Source organism: Psammomys obesus, unplaced genomic scaffold, assembly GCF_907164565.1.
Source record: "Psammomys obesus unplaced genomic scaffold, mPsaObe1.curated_primary_1811, whole genome shotgun sequence".
Taxonomy (NCBI): domain Eukaryota; kingdom Metazoa; phylum Chordata; class Mammalia; order Rodentia; family Muridae; genus Psammomys; species Psammomys obesus.
Window position 1 is genome coordinate 2984423 of NW_026594462.1, and position 19955 is coordinate 3004377.

Consider the following 19955-nt stretch of genomic DNA (forward strand, 5'->3'; position numbering starts at 1 on the left):
CACACACACACACACACACACACACACACACACACACACACACACACCGGCTAGCGTTTGAGATCTTTTTCCATATGTAGGTCCTGGCACATTTAAGCTTATAACACCACCCACACATGTTCTTTTTCAGGCCTGGTCAGCATCCCTTACTCCCTCTAGATGCCCTTTGATAAGACCCTGTTCCTACATGGGCCCCTCTGACTCCCAGTTTTATTTCCACCAAGGCTGTGGAAAGCCACAGGAAGGCTTTCCAGATGTGAACCAGGAAGCTCTGTTTGGACCCGAAAGGTCTTTCATACACCTGTACGTTTAGGTGTGAGGCATGCCCTTGGAGGGGATGTTGAGAGCTCTGCCTTTTCCTCTCTGCATCCTGGATCTCTGAGGAGAGCAGGCCGTTTTTACCACACGCTTCTGGCATGATGTTCTGTGCTGCCTTGTGCCTGCAGCAGCTGTGCTCACTATCCGTGGACTGACGATGTGATCCAGAGTCTACCATTCTTCTTCTTTAAATGCTTTCTTGCAGGTACGTATTATAGCCACGGGAAGCTGTCTTCACACAGGATGCCTGGGTTCTGGTCCCAACTCTGAGGCTCACAGCTATGGGACCCAGGACACTTACTAGGTTCAGGTTTCCTCACCTGGAAAATGGGGTATTGGAATTGAGAGTGAGAAGGTTGAGTTCAACGTGCCCATTTGTGGGCCCAGGAGCCAGACTCCCTTTTTTTTTTTTTTTTTTAAACACGGTTTTTCTTACTCTAGGCTGGCCTCAAACCTGTTATGTACCTGAGGATAGCATTGAACCCAGGGCTCTGTGCGTGGTAGGCAGGCAATGTATCAAATGAGTCCCATTCTCAGCCTTAGAGTCCCTGGGTTCAACGCCAGTATTGCCACTGACTTTCTGGTATGTGGACTTTTGATAAGTTTCTTAACCCTTTTGTGACTTTATCTGTCTAACACATGCTTCAAATATCCTTAGAGTTGTGAAGATGAAAGGTCTTATCTAGACAGAAAAGAGGATTTCGACATGTTCTGGCCATGTGCTTGGTACCATAAATGGCACCACACCGTCACTGTTATTGGATCCACTAACAGGAACAGTGGATTTTATTTTCAAAGGAGGCGGGTGGGAGTGTGTCTGAGGACTGTTTTCCAGCTCCCACACGGTCCTGAATTCCAGTCATTCTTCCCTGTCTCCTAAAGCAAGGATTTTAAACATATGACTTCTGAGTAGATTATCCTTGTCCTGGATCAAGAGACACGACAGCCATTTTTGCCCCCCATAGCATCAGTTTTGAAAGGGTTTTTCCATTCTGAGCTGTAGCTAATGCGCTCCTGCATGAAGTTTTTAGCACAGGACAAGCCAGAAAGAAGTCTTCCTGTGCAATTTAAACTATAACCAACTCTGCGCAGATTGTTTCTTTGGGAATTAAGAGGGATAATCTCATCTTACTCAGAACTGCTGAAGGAGTATGTGAGAATACAAACCCTCTGAGACTTGGAGAGTTTCACTCAAAAAAAGCCTGCCACTGGCAAGGACTCTTAGCTCTGGTAATATTGCTTTAAATCCCATCCTGGACAGCTCTGGTGTCTTAACTCAAACTGCTACCGTATAGCCGAGTATTTTAAGGAGCTGTTATTTTAGTTTTCTTGGCAGTTATTGACAGTCTTTGAGAGGGTTAGATGAGATAATAGACGTCAATCACTTTGAATGACAACTGACAATTGTTGAGGCCCTGACACATAATATGTTCCAAAAAATGCCGATTGCCAGGTTGTGGGGGGGGGGTATGGCAACCCACAGGTAAATTGCTCGCTATCTCAGCATGGAGAGCTGGGTTCCGTCTTCCAGAATCCATGAAAAAACTCCAGGTGTGCGTGTTGCTCACCTACAGTCTCAGTGCTGGGGGCTGAGACAGGCACATCCCTGAGGACTGCTGGCCAGCCAGCTTAGCCAAACTGATGAGTTCTGGGTTCAGAGAGAGACTCTGTCTGGAAGGATGAAGTGAGGAGTGACTGAGGACAATGGTAGATGGGCACCAGTGTATGCACAGGTGCTCAAATGCACACTTTTTTTTTGAGATGGCGTTTCTCTGTGTAGCCTTGGCTGTCCTGGACTCACTTTGTAGTCCTGGCTGGCCTCGAGCTCACAGTGATCCACCTGCCTCTGCCTCCCTGAGTGGTGGGGGTTACAGGCGTGAACCATCGCCCCCGACTGAATGCGTACATTTTTAAAAGGCGCTTTTTGTCACTTTTCAAGCTTCTGTGTTTGAAACAAAGGCCAAAGGACAGTGGACTTTTTCAACATGTCCAACCCTAGAATCAGCTATCAACAGGGTTAATAGTAGCATCCAAGCAGGACCAGCAGTTGAGTGGCCGTTCTGGTGGTCATTTTTGTTGTAGCCTCTAGGTAGCTGGCTCCAGATTATGATGAGGCCCGCAGTGTCGCCTGCACCCCTGGCTTTGGCCTTTGCCTACTCTCCACCTTCTGGGGTAAAGAACAGTGATGCCTACTTCAGCTCCCGGGCTTGAGAAGAGGTTTTTTTTTTTTATCGGGCAGTGTTACAGGTTAGATTCACGTGCTGAGGCCATAACCCCAGTGTCTGAAAATGTTACCATGTTTGGCGATGGTCTTCAAAGAGGTGGGGATGAGGGTGGGTCGTACGGAGTCTAATATAGCTGGTGTCCTTATAGGGAACGTCAAGACACTGATTCGCAGAGATTATGTGGGGACACAGAGCAAGATGGTCAGTAAAGCTAAGGGGAGAGGCTCCAGGGAAGCCAGTCCAGCTCACATCTCAGACTCAGTCTTCCAGCTTCCAGAATCAGGAGATGATATGTGTCTGTTGTTTAAGCCATCTGGCTTGTGGTACTTTGTTATGGCAGCACCAGAAAAGAATATGGGCAGCCAGCAAATTTTCCCAAGCCGTGCGCCTGGGAGCGAATGCCAGGACCTGAGATGGTGAGTGGTGAGTGACCTCAGCCCCTGCGCCTCATGGTGTTGTTCCCTGTCTCCCCGTGTCTAGGGAAGCAGGTGACTGGATCAACCTGTCAGGGTCATTAATGTGAAGTTTGTCATTGTCCTCCAACCATCGTAAGCACTCGTTAAAAGACAGGTCCAGGATGAGAGGAGATGTCAAAGGAAAGATTGCTGGGCTGTAAAATCATGCACATTTGCTTATCCACAGGCTGGGGAGAAAAATAGGCTTGTTGGAGATTTAAAAACATGTCTTGCTCACATTCCAAGGTGCTGGGAATAAGGATCTCTTTGAAAGTGAAAAGTAGCAAAAAGTGTGGGACAGACACTTTTTGTTCTATGGAACAGCAGGGAATCACAGTTTGAGTTTCCGTCTGTTTTTTTTTTTTTTGGAGGCAGGGAGGGAGTGCAAGGCAAGAGAGTACTGTTTGTGCTGTTTGTAGTGGAAGAATGACTTTCCTTTGAGTCAGGGGTCATTTAATCAAGTTGTTGTTTTTTTTTTTGTGTTGGTGCATAGAAAGAAGTGCTGCTGAGGAAAATGGTCCAGGCCTGCCCTCTTGTCTGCCCCTCCTTGGTACACTGTTGGAGGAGGGGAAATCATTCTGGACTGTTGATATTTGCTATCTGTTAAAAATAGCATGCCTGCCTCTCCTCAGTTAGGAGGAAGGCCATATTTTTAGGTCCTGACCCAGTTTGTTTTCAGTTGGAAGCCATGAAGGCCATGAGACAGAAATCCCCAAATAACAGCTTTCGTCTGGCAGAGTGTGAGAGTAGCAGGGTGGGGGGTGGGGGGTGGGGGGTCGGGGTGGGGGCTGTATTTACCATCCACTTTTGAAAATCGCAGCACAGTGTACCCTGGGCTGGCGGAATAAGAGCACACGCTTTGAGGGTGTGCTTGATTTTCTCCAAGTGACTCTGGAATCTTGCAAAGGCTGTGGAAATTGAGACTGTGCTGCATCCAAGTTATGTCAGCCTGGCTCGCGTTTTGGAATCTGATCAGCAAAACAGCAGCGGGGGCCCACACAATACTGTAATTGTGGGGAAGGCGCTGATAGAATTCAGGAATGGAACTGCAGCCCCCAGCATGCCTCTCTCTCTCTCTGGACACCGCAGCAGTCAGGCCTCTGGAGGCCACAGCACTGGAAAAAGGAACTATCCAGCTAGAGTACCTTGTAATTATGAAGGATTTAATAAAGGATATCACAATGCATGCCCACACGTCGTCTTTATCCATGTGTCCTCTAAGACGTGGGGCTAAATCTTTGGGGGATTTGGTATATGCCGAGTTCTTTTCATAAAGACAAGTTTTTAGAATGAAAAGGGGAAAAAAAAAATAAAAAACCTCTCTCCTTTTCAGTCTCCTTTCTGGAAACCGCCTTGACTTTCAGGTTTATCTCTGTTGTAGGTTTGCATCATAAGAGCTGAAAACCCAGGGGTGTATTGCCTTTTCCTACAGAAGGAAAGGAAGAAGGTGACTTGGGCTATGTGAATGAATGCTGCGTGGGAGAGAGACTGGGTGCAGAGCTGGCAGGAAGAGGCTGGGGAGGTCAGTTCAAAGCAGTCCCACATTAGTGGGTGAATACATTCCTTGCCCAACTTGAGTACATGTTACCTGTCGGAATGTAGACAGCGAGTGCGCACATCGTTTCAAGAGGTCATCTATGTTAGCTTCTTTAGTCCAAAGATGACTCTAGGTGATGGTAGAGCAGGTTCCAGATTAAATGCTAAGGGTGATCAGGCATGGAGGATGGGGTATGGTTCTTGCTAAAACTAGAGATGGGCCTGGAAGATTCAGGAACCTCAGTGAAGTTTGGGCAAGCAAGTGATCTTTGTCCGTTCAGACAATACCTTACAATTACTCTTAGGCTGTGTTCTTTTTTTTTTGTTTTGTTTCCTTTTGGTTTGTTTTTTTGAGATAGCATCTTGCTGTGTAGCTTGGCTGGCCTAAAAAAAACAGTACACAACGCAGACTGGCTTCAAAGTTGTGATAATCCTCTTGCCTCTGCCTCCCAAGTGCTGAAGTTATAAGTATGCACCATTCCGCCTGGCGAGATTATGTCATTGATAATTCAGCTCATTGAAAACGCTGCTTCTGGAATTATAAGTATACACCATTCTGCCTGGCTAGGCTGTGTTGTTGATTACTTGGCTCATTGAAAACTTTCTTTCTCCTTCATGTCAGAATTTCGAAGTGGATTATAATGGGGTAAAGGGAGGGGGCACAAACACGTGTTCCTGGGTCCCACTCAAAAAGTGCCCAGACTCAGTAGGTGCCAGAGAAGGTACATTTCTTACTGGTTTCCAGGCATTGCCATTGCTACTTTTCTGAGGACTATTCTCCAAGGAATTCTGCTGTATCGCCTGAGTCGTTTCTCCTATACAAATGTTCCACATTTCCTGGCCAAACAGAAAGAATGGAGCAAATTTCTCTGTGGCCACTTTCCTGAGTAAAAATGCCTTTCTGTGGCTGTCACTAGGCTGAGAGGAGAGAATGTAACACACACACACACACACACACACACACAAACTTTTTGTTTTTTTTTTAACAGGATCTCACCATGTATGTACCCTGAAGCTGGCCTTAAACTAGTCATCCTCCTGCCTCAGCCTCCCCTCTGTGAGGTTACAAGAGTGCTTGACGACACCAGAATCTCTCTCTATTTTGTGTATGTGCATGCCAGTTGTTGGCTATTCATTTTAGTCTAGATTCAAAGAGGACCAAAGCTTGCATAGTAGGCTCTTAACTCCTTTTCTGGCTCTTTTAAGGTCATAAATAAAGGTGGTGTCTACTGGGAACAGGTGCATCTGGTGAGATATAATCTTTTTTTTTTTCCAAGACAGGGTTTCTCTGTGTAGCTTTGGCTGTCCTGGAACTCACACTGTAGACCAGGCTGGCCTCAAACCTACTGAGATCCACCTGCCTCTGCCTCCCGAATGGTGGGATTAAAGGCATGTGCCACCATCAACCTGCCAGATGTAATCTTTTAAACAGAGAGGAAACATAATACAGCCATTATCAACAAAAACTTTCTGAAAGCTCAATTTTCAATAAGGGATCTAAAGTACTGTGGCTTTTTATGGAGAAAACGAAATGAACTCAAGTGAAGATGGTGCCCTTCCTTTTTCTCACCTTCTCCCTCTCCTCTTCCCCACTATACAGCTAATGAACCTCAAAACAGCTGCCTCTCTTTGAGGCTTGGAAATATTCTGATGAAATCCTGTTCATGACTTACATCTTTTTTTTTTTTTTTTTTTTTTAATTTTCTAAAAGTGAAGTGGTGCTGATCTTCATCCTCAATACTTTGAAGAATTTACATTACTTTTCTAGCTTTGATAGTGGTTGAACCACTCAATGTTCACAATTCGATTTGGCTTAAGTTTAAACTGCAAGGATAGATGTTAGTTCTCTTTCAAAAGTTAGCTGATTAGGCTGGAGGGATGGCTCAGTGGTTAAGAGCACTGTTTGTTCTTCCAAATGGACCCGGGTTCAATTCCCAGCATCCACACTGCAGCTCACAACTGTCTGTACCGCCAATTCCAAGGGATCTGACACCTTCACACTAATGTACATAAAATGAAATTTTAAAAGTTATAAAAAAGTTAGCTGATCTTTCCCATGGGTTTTGAGGAATTGTTTATATATATTTATATGTATTTTTCTCTGGCTTGCATATATAGCCCAGGCTGTCTTTGAACTCATATGTGCAACCAGAACTCCTGATCTTCTTGCTTTGACCTCCTGAGCACTGAGGTTATAGGGATGAGGCACCATACCCAGCTTTTAATGTTTCATTTTTTTCCCTTCTCTTGCTCCTCTTCTTCCTCTCTGCCTTACTTTCCTCCTTTTGTTAATGCTGGGGATTGACCTCACACATGCAAGACTGCCCTACCACGAAGCCATGCCCACACCCCTTACAGGAAATGTTCTTCAGAGATAGAGCATCGAGACTTGTTTGTAAGAGCATGGTGTCTGTCTTGTATAGCTGCCTATATTTGACACTGAGCTCCAACGTGGGTTGTGTCTCTCACGGATTTCCAGTGTCACACCTTGAACTTGATGGCTGCCCTTTCTTATTTGGTGCTGATTTAAAGGAAGAAAAGTGGGGTCAGAAAATTCCTGATAGCCACCTTGGCAAAACTTGAATTTTTAAGTTTTGTTTTGTTATTTTTTTTTAAGCATAAAGTTAACTCTTCTCTTTGTTGTGACCAGATGCTTGACAAGAAATAGTTAGGGAAGAAGAGCTTGTATGTTGGCTCACGGTGTGTGGGGATCCAGTCCACCGAGGAGAAAAAGCGTGGTGGCAGGAATGGTCATCTTATATACATAGTCAGGAAGCAGAGGGCAGATAGGAAGTGGGGCTTACCCCCTCTCATGATATACTTCCTCCAGTGAGACTCCACCTCCTAAAGATACAACAACCTTCAGGATAATAGCATCATCAGCTGTGGAATCAAATGTTCCAGCACATCAGCCTACAGGGGGCGCTTTACCTTTAAAGTCCAGCACAAGGGCATATAGGACAATACAGGCTTCCTTTTAGAGATGTGCAGGAAAAGAAACCCAGTCAGCAGACTTCCCATCTCCTTCAACCAGTGGTTCTCAACCTCTGGGTTGAGACCTCTGCAGGGGATCGCCTATCAGATATTCAGCATATCAGATATTTATACTATGATTCATCAGAGTAGAAAAATTATAGCCATGAAGTAGAAATGAAATAATTTTGTGGATGGGAGTCATTGCAGCATGAGGAACTGTATCAAAGGGTAGCAGCATTAGGAAGGTTGAGAGCCACTGCCTTAAACACTAAAATTTCATGCTGTGGGAAGGAGAGCATTTGAAAGTTTCAAGGGGCTGGAGAAGGGACTCCGGTTTATTCTTTCTTTCTCTCTTTCTTTATGTGTGAATGTTTTGTCGGCATATATGTTTGTATACCTGATGTACGTTTGGTACTCAAGGAGGCCAGAAGAGGGTATCCGATCCCTTGGAAATGGGCTTTCTGACGACAAAGAGCCTCCATCTCTCAACCAGTGTGTGCTGGGAGCTGCTCCAGCCTTAGGCTTATTATACCATGTAAGGGCAGCACTCTTTTTCTGTGTCTCATCCCTCTCCCAAACAAACACTCACCTGGGGGGGGGGGGATATCTAAGTTTCAGATGCGTCTTGGTACAGACACCCGAAAAACCAGAGGTAGATTTATACACAAGCAAAACCCTGAAAACGTCTTTATTCTCTTGTCCATAGGTTAACTTTGTGGCTTGCCAGCTTTTCGCCTTGTCCACTGCTTTCTGGTTCAGAATCTACCTACACCCTGGTAAAGCCAACCCCGAGGTCCGGCACATGTTGGCCACCATTTTGGGCATTTATTTTGTTATGTTTTGTTTTGGCTGGTGAGTATGAGCCTCATTAAATCCTCATGTTTATTGACTGGATGTTTTGTGATGATGTGTTTCTTGGTAAGAAATATACGGCATTGTAAAATACCTACTGTATTGAAGAGGTTGGTGAGATTGTGAATGTTGTAGGAATCCTACTGTAAAGTAATGGGGTTGTGTGAGCCTTCACTCATGTGATAGACTGGAACCAACAAAGGGGTTAACCATTGAAAGTGCTGTCTGTTTTGTTGTTGTTTGTTTTCTTAAGATGACATCTCTACAAACCTCCTTGAATCATATAGATGGAATGCTGTGAGGTTTAAGTCTTCCTAACAGAGGGCCCTCCCTAATCTTTGCAGATGTTGGTGTGTCTCTAGTCTTGCTGTTGGAGACTTGGTGTCAGTCCAAAGGTTTCAGGGCAGGTATTAGGGAGATGACGCATTGTCTAATAGATGGCAGATTTAGCTTTGTGTAGACACCTGCTAAGCCTCCAAGACTGCAAACACCTAGGGAGTGGCACTTCTTAGGCCATACGCTTTAGACACTAAAATTTCTAGAAATGACTCTTAAAGGAAATTTGTGAGCTTGGGGAAGGTACCAGAATACTGTTCTAATTTTTCCACAAACCATTGGGAGAAGATGCATATTTTCGAATCAGCCACCATGTGAAAAAGCCCTTGTATGTCGGGAATTTGATTTTGGTGCTGGTACTTTGAAACTTACCATAATAGCTTTGAGACTTAAAAACATAAAGTCCACCTAAAAGAATTCTCTTTGGCCTTTTAATTTTATATGGGTAGAAAGCAGCTGCAAACTTTCCCACTTAATGATTCTGGACATTCCTAGGGCTTTAACTGCAAACTGTGTCCAAGTTTCCTGGTGTCTTTTTTTGAAATATAGTGTTTCGATTCCATAGAACAATAATTTAACTTATGTTCTCTTATGAGTTCACTGGTCGATTGCTTTTTGGAACGGGGGTGGGGGTGGGGTGGGTATCCAGTGGGTGGGTTGGTATGTTTTCAGCATCTTCCCTCCCCTTTTCTTATATCTTAAAGGTATTCTGTACATCTCTTTGTGATGGTGTTGATGGGTTATGGGGTCATGGTCACTGCAAGTGTCTCCAGCATTCACAGGTAAGATCCTGCGGTTGAGCAGTGTGCAATTTTGTGATCTTCTGGAGGAAACGTGTCTTGCTTGTTCCCCATAAGTGAAACGTCTGAGTGTCTCCAGGACGACAGAGAATGGAGAGGACGGGGATCTTCAGGAAAAAGGAAGCAGAAAAAAGTTTTTAAAATCTTTATGAAGAAAAAAATACCAAGTGGGACTGAGTTGAAAAATGGTTTATCTTTATCAGGCAGCCTCAAGCCGGGCACAGGTTAATCACCACGTTAGAATACCATGCAGCGGTAGAAAGGAATACAGAGATACAGAACGATGTGTTTACATTGTTAAGTGTGTTGAAGGAAGGAAGCCACCCAGATGATGTTTTTAAAAAATGTAAGCTAATCTGTGACGGCAAGAGAACCAGAAGTGACTGGTGGGGGTGGTGCCTGGAGACTGAGCAAGGGTTAGGAAAAGAAGCATGTGCAGCGGTGAGGCAAAGTCCAGTCTAAGGGTTGGGTGCAATTTTCTGAGTGTTTGCATATATAAAAACGTACTAATTTTATACTTTGAATATGTAAATGTATACTATTTAAGAAAACTAATCCACAAGAAAGGACTAAGTTTTTCTGTGTTGTTTGCTTTTATGGCACCGAAGGAGTTTTAACACTTCCTTGAAGTCTGTATGACCACACGATCAGCAGGTGTGTGTGTGTGTGTGTGTGTGTGTGTGTGTGTGTATGTGTGTGTGTGTGTGTGTGGTGTGGCTGTCTGAAAAGTCAGTGTTGATTGTGCTTTTTGTGGCCTCTGGCTTTTGTGACTTTGTTTCAAGTTCCTTTTATTTAAAAATTTATTTGGAGAGCTGGAGAGAATGCTCATTGGTTGAGAATACGCACTGCTCTTTCAGAGGATCCAAGTTTATCCTATTATCTGTGCATGGTGTTCACGACTGCCTGGACCTCTGGCTTCAGATAGCCCAGCTCCCTCTGCTGGCCTCCACGGGCACCTGCGTTCATGTGCACATACTCAGACACAATCACACACAATTAAAAACAAAGAGATCTTTAAGGATTTATTTTTATTTTTATGTATACATGTGCCTGTGTGAATTTATGTGCCTCACATGTGTACAGGAACCTGAGGAGGACACTGGATCTCTTGGAACTAGATACAGGAGGTTATAAGCCCCTCTGTATAGATTCCAGAAATTACCTGTCAGAGCACCAACGGATCTGAATTGCTGAGGCATTGCTTCAGCCTCCAGTGTATTTTGTAAACATAAAGACTTTTATCTTTTGCTTACGTTGCATTTTCAGCATTTAGAAAGATTCTTGGCACAGACAAGAGTGAAGGCTCAGTAAATATTTATGGAAAGAAATAGATGGGGTACTTTGGAAAGATACTTGCAGGTTAGACTTGGTAGAACACACCTTTAATCCCAGTACTGGGGAGGCAGAATCAGGAAGATCTCTGTGGGTTTGAGGCCAGCCTGGTTTATTTAATGAGTCCCAGGACAGCCAGGGCTATGCAGAGAGAGTATGTCACAAAACAAAACAAATCTTGTGCTTATCATTTCTTTGTTTATGGCTTCTCTGAAAAGCTTCCCTTCTGGCTTCAGGAAGCCCTTTGATTAGTGAGGGCATCACCATTCTTGTTAAAAACACTGAAGTGTAACTTTTCAATATATATATATATATATATATAACTTTGCAGTTGCAATAAAATTTTCATTTTGGGAGGAAAGTCTTTTTTTTTTTTTTTTTTTTTTTACATGCTTTTAAACTTCATAGTCTTCCAACTTTGTATTCAAATAAGCTGTGGAAATATGATTCCTAATCTCTCCTCTGTTCTCTTCCTGAGAAGATAGTTTCATTTAGGAAGTTTTCCTAATTTGAGAAGGATGCTTATAAGAGCCTTTTAAAAAAAGTCACATTGCAGGGGGTGTGTGTTGCTTGCCTTTTCCTAAACATGGTTTTAAACTATTAGTGACAATGTTACATTTTATAGCATTTTACATGCCCTTTTCTTCTTTTCGTTTTGTTACATTGTTTTTTCCTTTACTACTATTTCATTTCTAAAATTTTCATGCCGCATATTTTGATTATGTTCGCCCCCTTTCCCGGCTCCTCCTACAGCTCAGCTCCCACCCTCCTCACTTCATTTTTTTTTTCCTTGAACAAAGTAGGAACAAAACAAAAACCAAACAAGAAACCACATGGATTCTGTTTTGTGCCAGCCAACTATTCATGAGCACACAGCCCGCCTACCCTGAGAGCTTATATACCTGGTGTCGATCCATTGAAGAAAACTAGTCTTCTCTCTCCCACCAGTTATCAACTGCAAATACCTTCTTGGTTAGGGATGGGACTTTGCCGATTGCCTACCCTTGACAATCTGTCAGCTCTTCCTCATGCTTGCACGACACCAGTGAGGTGCCCTCTGGTTTTCAGATCGTCAAACACTTACATGAGCCCTTGTTTCAAGGCAGGCTTAAGTTTCCATATTCCCTTCCAGAGTCTGGGAACGGGACACTCCAAGCTGGGTGGAGCTGAGCGGGTCACAGAGAGTGAATGACTTTCACCACAACAATGCTGTGGTAGCAGACAGCTCTGCTGTGAGAGGGAAAATGGAAGATGCCCAAACTCGTTCTTCCTCTTTCTGTTTGCTTGAACCGTTGCCAGTTTGCAGAAGTAGGGAGTGGTCTATTTCCCAAAGGAAGAACTCCACGGGACTCCGCAACATGCTGAAATGTTGTTTCCTCTGAGTTGTCTCAGGCAAAAGAGGCTGGGGTTAGAAAATGTGAAATCTGGGTAGGTGGGGTAGTCTCCCTGTGTATTAGCTTTCTCCTACCCACGAATTGTGGCATTTGTGAAAGTGTGAATGACAGTCCTTTTTTTTTTCTTTTTAATTTAGAAAGTGTGATTATTTCTGGATGGTTATGGATAACTCTATCTGTCTCTGTCTCTCTACCTGTCTGTTCTCACCTCTCTGTCCCTCTGTCTCCGTGCCTGTGTGGTACGTGCAGGAATATGCATGGATGCATGCAGAGACCAGAACAGAATGTCGATGTCTTCTTCTGTTGCTGGAGACCTCATTGCCTTGAGACACTGTCTTTCACTGAAACTGGAAGCTCACTACTTTTTGGTCTAAGCTAGCAAGCTTCCAGGGTCTGTCTGTCTCTGACCCCAACTGCTAAAGTTACAGGCAAGTACAGCTATGGCTAGCTTTTTTTTTTTTACATGGGTGCTGGGTTTTGAACTCAAATCCTCATGCTTGCCTACAAGCTTTCTTACCGACTGAGCCATCTTCCCAGTATCCCTTAAATGCAAATTCTGAAGACTGTGATTTTAGGATCCCATCTGTATTGTTCTCCTTTTCATGGCCAGCACTGAGAGTTCTGTCTCGTGGTTGAGAAGAGACACGGAGAGGTAGTGTTGGCTACCGTCTGCAATGAACCCACTTCTGGCTTACCTGTTACTCAGGGCATTTTGGGACCCTCTGTTTCCATCCCAAGTCACGGTGTTAGGGAGGAAGCACAGGTGTCAGGGACTAAATGAAGCAGATCTAGTTTGTATCTTCCAGGCTGGAAGCCTTGTATGACAACTGGTGGTGTCGTTAATTGATTCTGGAGCCCTTGCTTTGTGCTACATTCTAGGCTAAGCTCTTGTCAACGCGCTGCATTATTCTCAGTACATAGTGGTAATATATCAGTTGAGGTTTGATTTCATTTTTTTGCTAACACAGTCCTTCTAAAACAAGTGTGTAGGATATAGATATTATTTTAATATCTGAATTGAGGAAATGAAGTGCAGGCTGATGATTTTTTTTCTTTTATAAATAGAAGACACTTAACTAGGTAATAAGAGAACACTACTATCTGTCCTGCCCCAATCTATGCCACACTCTTATTTCCAGAAATAGTCACCCTGCCAATTTCTCATACCAGAGACTACTTTTGATAAGTGCTAGGGTTTGCACTCTTATTATTTTGTGTGAACAATATATGTTTTCTTTACCACATAGTAATAGGTCCAGACAGGGCAAGAATACCTTGCCCAGTTGTATTAGGATTCAGTACATATCCTTGTTATCACAGCTGTGGTTTAATTACAACCACCGAATCAAATCTGTTTACCTTGTAAGCCAGAGCAGAAACAGGTGTGGGTATAGTTGACCTGGTTTTAGAAGAATCCACTGTCTGTTGAATCTGCTTTGTACTTCTGTCTTGAATTCATGAACTTTCTGGGGAAAGGGAATGGAAGCCAGAGGTAATGGGCTTCTTCCCTCTCATACTGCTCTAACTCCTCGGGGCATTTGCTCTTGGTCATTGGCTTTGTGGTTAGAAGGGATTTAGGATGGATCCAAACCAAGGGAAGCCTTTTTGTATGGAATAGGACAATTATTCTTTATCTAACGGGTTTTGGAAAGAAATGTTTTCAGTTTTGAAGGCTTTACGATTTTGAAACATGAGCATAGACCTCAATGGTCTGAATATCTAAATCTGAAACCTTAGGATTGGAAATATTTCCCAATTTGAATGTTTCTGAGGGTCCACATGACACTCATTTTTATTTATTTATTTATCATTGTGGAGTATTTTTTATTTTAGAACTTTTGCTTATCGCTATTTTCCTCTTACTGTTTTCCTTTCTTCTTTTTAGTGATGCTGAGTAGCAGGCTCAGTTTTTGTGCACAGTAGGCAAATGCCCAACTTCGGCCCTTCAGCTGTAACGTCATCCTCTATAACTAAGATTAAGAAGAACCTAACGTTGTGCAATGCTGGATAGAACTCCTTTCGCTCACTATCTGGATATCGTCTTTACTACTCCCTGGGTTGGCCTAGAATTCCTGAGTTATTTTAACGTGAACACGTGGGTTTCAGTACAATGTAGTGTCAGAACACTCATCTTCCCTGGCTTATGACATATGTTAGAGGTTATAGCTTTTAGATTTATGTTTCTCTCTGTTGGGTTCCTGAGACACTTAAAATGTTAAGTATATTTATTTCGACTAATAGGCACTGATGCCCTCCCTATCTCCAATCCTTGTGTCAGGCTGAGGGCTGGGATGATGAAGGTTCCTGTGAGTTGGGGAAACAGATGTCCATGTGGATAATTTTAATTTATTAATGTTCTGTACTTGAAGAATTCAAGCAGCTGAGCAGTGAGCAGTTACGCTGGGCTTGGGAAAGAGGGTTGGTGTAATAGGTAGGGCATTCTAGAGCAGCAAGACCAATAGAATATGTATACATATCCACACATGATGGTACCCTTTAGTCCCAGCACTTGCAAGGCAGAGCAGAGGCAAGTGGAACTCTGTGAGTTCCAGGCCAACCACAGCTACAAAATTACATAGTGAAACCCTGTGTAAATACACACACATAGACACAAACACAGACCAATAGACAGAGATAGAGACAGAGATAAAGACAGAAACAGAGACACAGAGAGACATATGCATGTAACAAAGGGGTTTTACTAGATTGCCTTACATGATGGAGGCTGAATAGTACAACAGCAGCTCTCTGCTGGAAAGGCAGAGAACTTAGCCTAGGAATTTAGGCATCACAGAGGTCATACTCTGGCACTAAAGCCTAGAGCTCCTTGGATACTGAGCCCACAATGGAAGGCTGAAGAAGCTTGAGTCTCCTAACAGCCACACATGCTCAGAAATAAGCAGCTAGAACTGGAGAGATGGCTCAGCAGTTAAGAACACTACGCGCAGACTTGAATTGGAAGAAGGCAAGTACGGTCTCAAAAAGGAGGTAAAGCCACTGACTATTCGGCCCCAGCCTGACGTGATCCAAAGGAACCAGAACAGCTAAGGAAGCTGTTTATTGGTGCTTTGAGCTTTGAAACCACGGATGATGGCTTAAGAGAACATTTTGAGAAATGGGGCACCTTTACAGACTGTACGGTAATGAGAAATTCCCAAACAAAATGTTCCAGGGGTTCTGGTCTTGTGACCTACTCTTATGTTGAAGAGGTGGATGTGCGATGTGTGCCGGAGACACAAGGTGGATGGGTGTGTGGTGGAACCAAAGAGAGCCAGCCGTTCCTAGAGAGGATTCTGTGAAGCCTGGTGCCCATTTTAGGTGATGAAAGGTTTTTTTTTTTTTTTTTTTTTTTTGTGGTATTAAAGAAGATACAAAAGAATATAATTTGAGAGACTACTTTGAAGCACATGGCAAGATTGAAACCATAGAAGTTATGGAAGACAGGCAGAGTGGAGAAAAGAGAGGATTTGCTTTTGTAACTTTTGATGATCATAAAATTGCTGTCCAGAAACACCACACTATTAATGGCCATAATTGTGAAGTGGAGAGGGCCCTTTCTAAACAAGAGATGCAGTCTGCCGGATCACAGAGAGGGTGTGGAGGTGGATCTGGCAACTTTATGGTCATGGCGGAGACCTTGGAGGTGGTGGAGGTAACTTTGATCATGGTGGAAACGTTGGTGGAAGAGGAGGCTATGGTGGTGGAGGTGGTGGCAGCAGAGGTAGTTATGGAGGTGGTGATGATGGATATAATGGATTTGGAGGTGATGATGGAAACTGTGATGGTGGCCCTGATTACAGCAGCAGAGGAGGCTATGGTGGTGCTGGAGCAGGATATGGAAATCAAGATGGCGGTTACGGTGGAGGAGTATGAGGATGTGATGCTTACAATGAAGGAGGAAATTTTGGTGGAGGTAACTATGGTGGTGGTGGGAATGATAATGACTTTGGAAATTATAGTGGACAACAGCAATCAAATTATGGGCCCATGAAGGGGGCCAGTTTTGTTGGAAGAAGTTCAGAAAGTCACTATGGCGGTGGCTGTGGAACTGGTGGCAGAAGTGGTGGATTTGGTAGCAGAAAGGCTACCATATCAGAAAAGGCTGCAGTTCTTAGCAGGAGAGAGAGCGAGGAGTTGTCAGGAAAGCTGCAGGTTACTTTGAGACAGTCAGTCTTCCAGAGTACATCAGAGGAACTGTAAAAATCTGCCATGGGAGGAACGATGACCCATAGTCAGAAAAGTTACTGCAGCTTAAACAGGAAGACCTTCCTGTTCAGTATGTCATAGCTACAGTTTGCAAAAAGCGCAGCTATTGAGTAATGCAATGTAGTGTCAATTAGATGTACATTCCTGAGGTCTTTTCTCTAGCGCAGCTTTTTCTTTTCGTTATATCAGGTATGTTGTCCTGTAAATTGTGGTAGTGGTACCAGGAATAAAAAAAGTAAGGATTTTTTGATTTTTCAATATTTGTGTAGTTCATTTTTCCTCCATTTTAGTACAGAAACTTTAGCAACTACAGTTTCGAAGGTGTGAGTTACGATTAAAGAAATCATTGTTCACCATCATTTTGTATGGATTTTGCTAAAGTTAACTGTACAGAAACACCTACTGAGTTGCAGTTTAAGCGGAATCTATTCTCCCCATTTCCAAAACCGTGACGCACGGGAACTGACATGCAGAGAGAATAGATATTTGTATGTTTTCGATGTGTGTTTTTAGACAATTAGGACTGGGTAGTAAAAAATAGCTTATTTGTGAAATTAATACCTTTAAGATTACATTCAAATGAGAAAGGTCTCAAAAGTTAAAAAAAAAAAAAGAAAAGAAAAAAAAAAGAGAGAGAGAAAGAAAAAAGAGCACTGGGTGCTTTTCCAGAGAACCCAGGTTCAATTCCCGGCACCCAATTATTGGCTCAAAATTGCCTTCAATGCCAGTTCCAGAGACTCTGATGCCATCTTTTGGCCTCTGCACATACTTGGTGCACAGACATACATGTAAAGAAAACACTCATACATATGAAAGAAAACAAAAAAATCTTTAAAGAAAAGAAAGGAAGAAGGAACTGTACACAAACTGAGTTCTTTATATCTGTGTACCTGTTGGGATTGCCACAGGCACTGAGCGGGGAATCCTTTTCCTTCGGCTAATCCTCTCTGGAAATGCGCTCGCAAATACGTCCAAAGGTGTGTTTTCTCAGCAGTTCTAAATCCAGTCAGGTTGACAACCGAGATCAACCACGGAGGAGGTCTGAGCAAGGCCAAGACAAGTGATTAGAGTAAGAGGTGACATCGGAGCTGAGGCTTGCTTGAGAATTGGGCAGTTTCCAGATAAGCTGTCGGATGGAGAAAGGAGTGACAAGCGAAAGGAGGGATATGCTGAAAGGCATCTGATCTGAAAACACAAGATCCAGTTGTGGACCATGGGCACTCAGGGGCCACAGAGCACAGCTGGGGACGTGTCTACAAAGGTCAGGGAGAGCTTAGAGTGGGGTGCCCCTTGCACCCCACTGTGTTTGGGAGTTTTACTGTGACTTGACAGTGGGGTTTACTGGACAGTGGGGTTTAAAAGTACTGTTTACATCCTTATTTATACATTTAACACACAATGGGTGGATTTGGCTAACAAACACTCACGGACGTCTGTGCTTTCATGGAGTGGACAGTCAGGAAAGGGAGACACTAATAGCTCTTCCGAGTGTCTTAATCTGCTTAGGCTGCCGACAAAGCACTCCCGCGAGGTGGCTAGTAAATGATAGAGATTAGTCTGTAATGTCTCTGGAGGATGGAATCTGGAATCAGGACAGCCCGGTCGGCTTCTGGTGAGGGTCTGTCTTCTTGTATTTTTAGATGAGAAAGCTCTCTGTATATCCTGCCACCCCCAACTTTCCCAGTTTGCCTCAGATTTGCTAGGTACCCGAGGGTGGCTTTGAACTTCTAACCTTCCTGTCTCAACCTCTCATGTGCTGGGATTTACAGTTATGCCCTACCACAAAGGCTTCTTTTGTAAAGATGCTGATCTCAGCCACTAGGACTCTGCCCTTATGATGTAATCATCCCCTGAAGGCCTCAGCATCTGGTACCATCACACCGGAAGTTAGGGTTTTGACACACACACTTGGGGGTATGCATTTTTTTTCCATCGCACAGATTATTGTATTTAAAATTAGAAGTCAATAAGTGAACGATAAGGACACATCTGTATGTCTTGCTAGTTCATATGTCGTATCATCTGTGGCAGCTCACTGACAAACACGGGGAAGTGCTCATGAGGAAGTGGTAATGGATGCCTGGGGTGTGGGTAGGGAGAGTCCCGAACAGAACCCTGGGGGAGTGGTCTCTGATTATGGTGGTCATACGTATCTGATGGCGTTCATCACATAAATGTAATGAGTCCGAGAACGTGCTCAGGCATACCTGGTAACAGTTAAACCAGACTAGCTGGAGGAAGAACCCAGGGGTTTGCCATTTGTCAAGTTTCCAGCTTGTCTTTTTTTGCTGTCAAAGCTGTAGCCTGGGTAAGAAAAGACGAAGGCCCCAGAGGAGTGGATGGAAAGGGGAGAGGGAATGGGCTAGGATATAGCTGGGACGTTCAAGAGTTTGTGACCAGTCATTTGCAGAAGGTGAGAGAGAGGACAAGGAGAGCATTTATCATCACCTTACTGTCGCACACATTAACCCCGTGTTTTCGGTTTCAGGTATTCCTTTTTGGTAGCGATGGGCTACCTTACATTATGCCACATCAGCCGGATATACATCTTCCACTACGGAATTCTCACTACAGATTTCTCTGGGTGAGTATCTTAATTGTAGGACGGAGGGGGGAGGTTGTTTGACTGATGACTTTGACTAAGTCTCTCAGGGTCTATAAACACCGCGTACTCATTAAGGATTATCATGACCAGCTAAATCACAGTGAGTCACTGTGCTACGGAGGGTGAGATTAAAAATGTACTTGTTCTGTACGACTGTTAAATCTGTGTATTGTAAGAAGAAGGTCACAGAAAGTAGCAAGAAGGTACAGCCCAGGTGCCTCATCCTCTCCCGTTTTCTTCTTTAGTTTCATTGGAACTCAGTTAGGCATGCGAATATGCCTTGTCTGTAGTGGAATAGTTATATACATGGCCTCCAGACACTAGAGTATATATTGTGTTTTCTGTTGTAGTTAGGGTTTCTATTGCTGCAATGAAATGTCATGACCAAAAGCAGGTTACACTTCCAAATCACAGTTCATCCTCACAGGAACTCAAGTGGGACAGGAACTTGGAGGCAGGAGCTAATGCAGAGGCAATGGAGGGGTGCTGCTTACTGGCTTGCTCCCATGGCTTGCTCAGCCTGCTTTTTTCTAGAACCCAGGACTAGGAGCCCAAGGATGGCACCACCCACAATGGGCTGGGCCCTCCCCCATCAATCACTATTTAAGAAAATGCCCTACAGCTGGATATTATGGAAGTATTTTCTTAATTGGAGGTTTCCTCCTTTTCAGATGACTTTAGCTTATGCCAAGTTTACATAAAACTTTCCAGCATACTTCCTTTATCTATTTTATTTGAAAGGATTTTTAAAAACATGTTTGTGTGTGTCTGTGTGAGTGTATGTGTGTGTCTATGTAAGCGTATGTGACTTGAATTCAGTGCTGGTGGAAGCCAGAAGGAGATATTGGATCCCTGGGGCTGGAGTTACAGATGGGGCCAGCCAGAAGAACTGAACTTTGGTCCTCTGGAAGATCAGGAAG

General features: G+C 43.7%; 1 protein-coding gene across 2 annotated transcripts in view; it reads left to right on the top strand.

The window, feature by feature from the left end:
* Mboat1 (membrane bound O-acyltransferase domain containing 1) overlaps positions 1 to 19955 on the top strand; it is a 103426-nt gene that overhangs the window by 42255 nt on the left and 41216 nt on the right. For both annotated transcript variants that reach the window (XM_055619088.1, XM_055619087.1), the window contains exons 2-4: positions 8217 to 8362; positions 9403 to 9480; positions 18919 to 19014. In XM_055619088.1, the coding sequence (XP_055475063.1) occupies positions 8217 to 8362; positions 9403 to 9480; positions 18919 to 19014 (320 nt within the window). The remainder of the gene's footprint in view (positions 1 to 8216; positions 8363 to 9402; positions 9481 to 18918; positions 19015 to 19955) is intronic.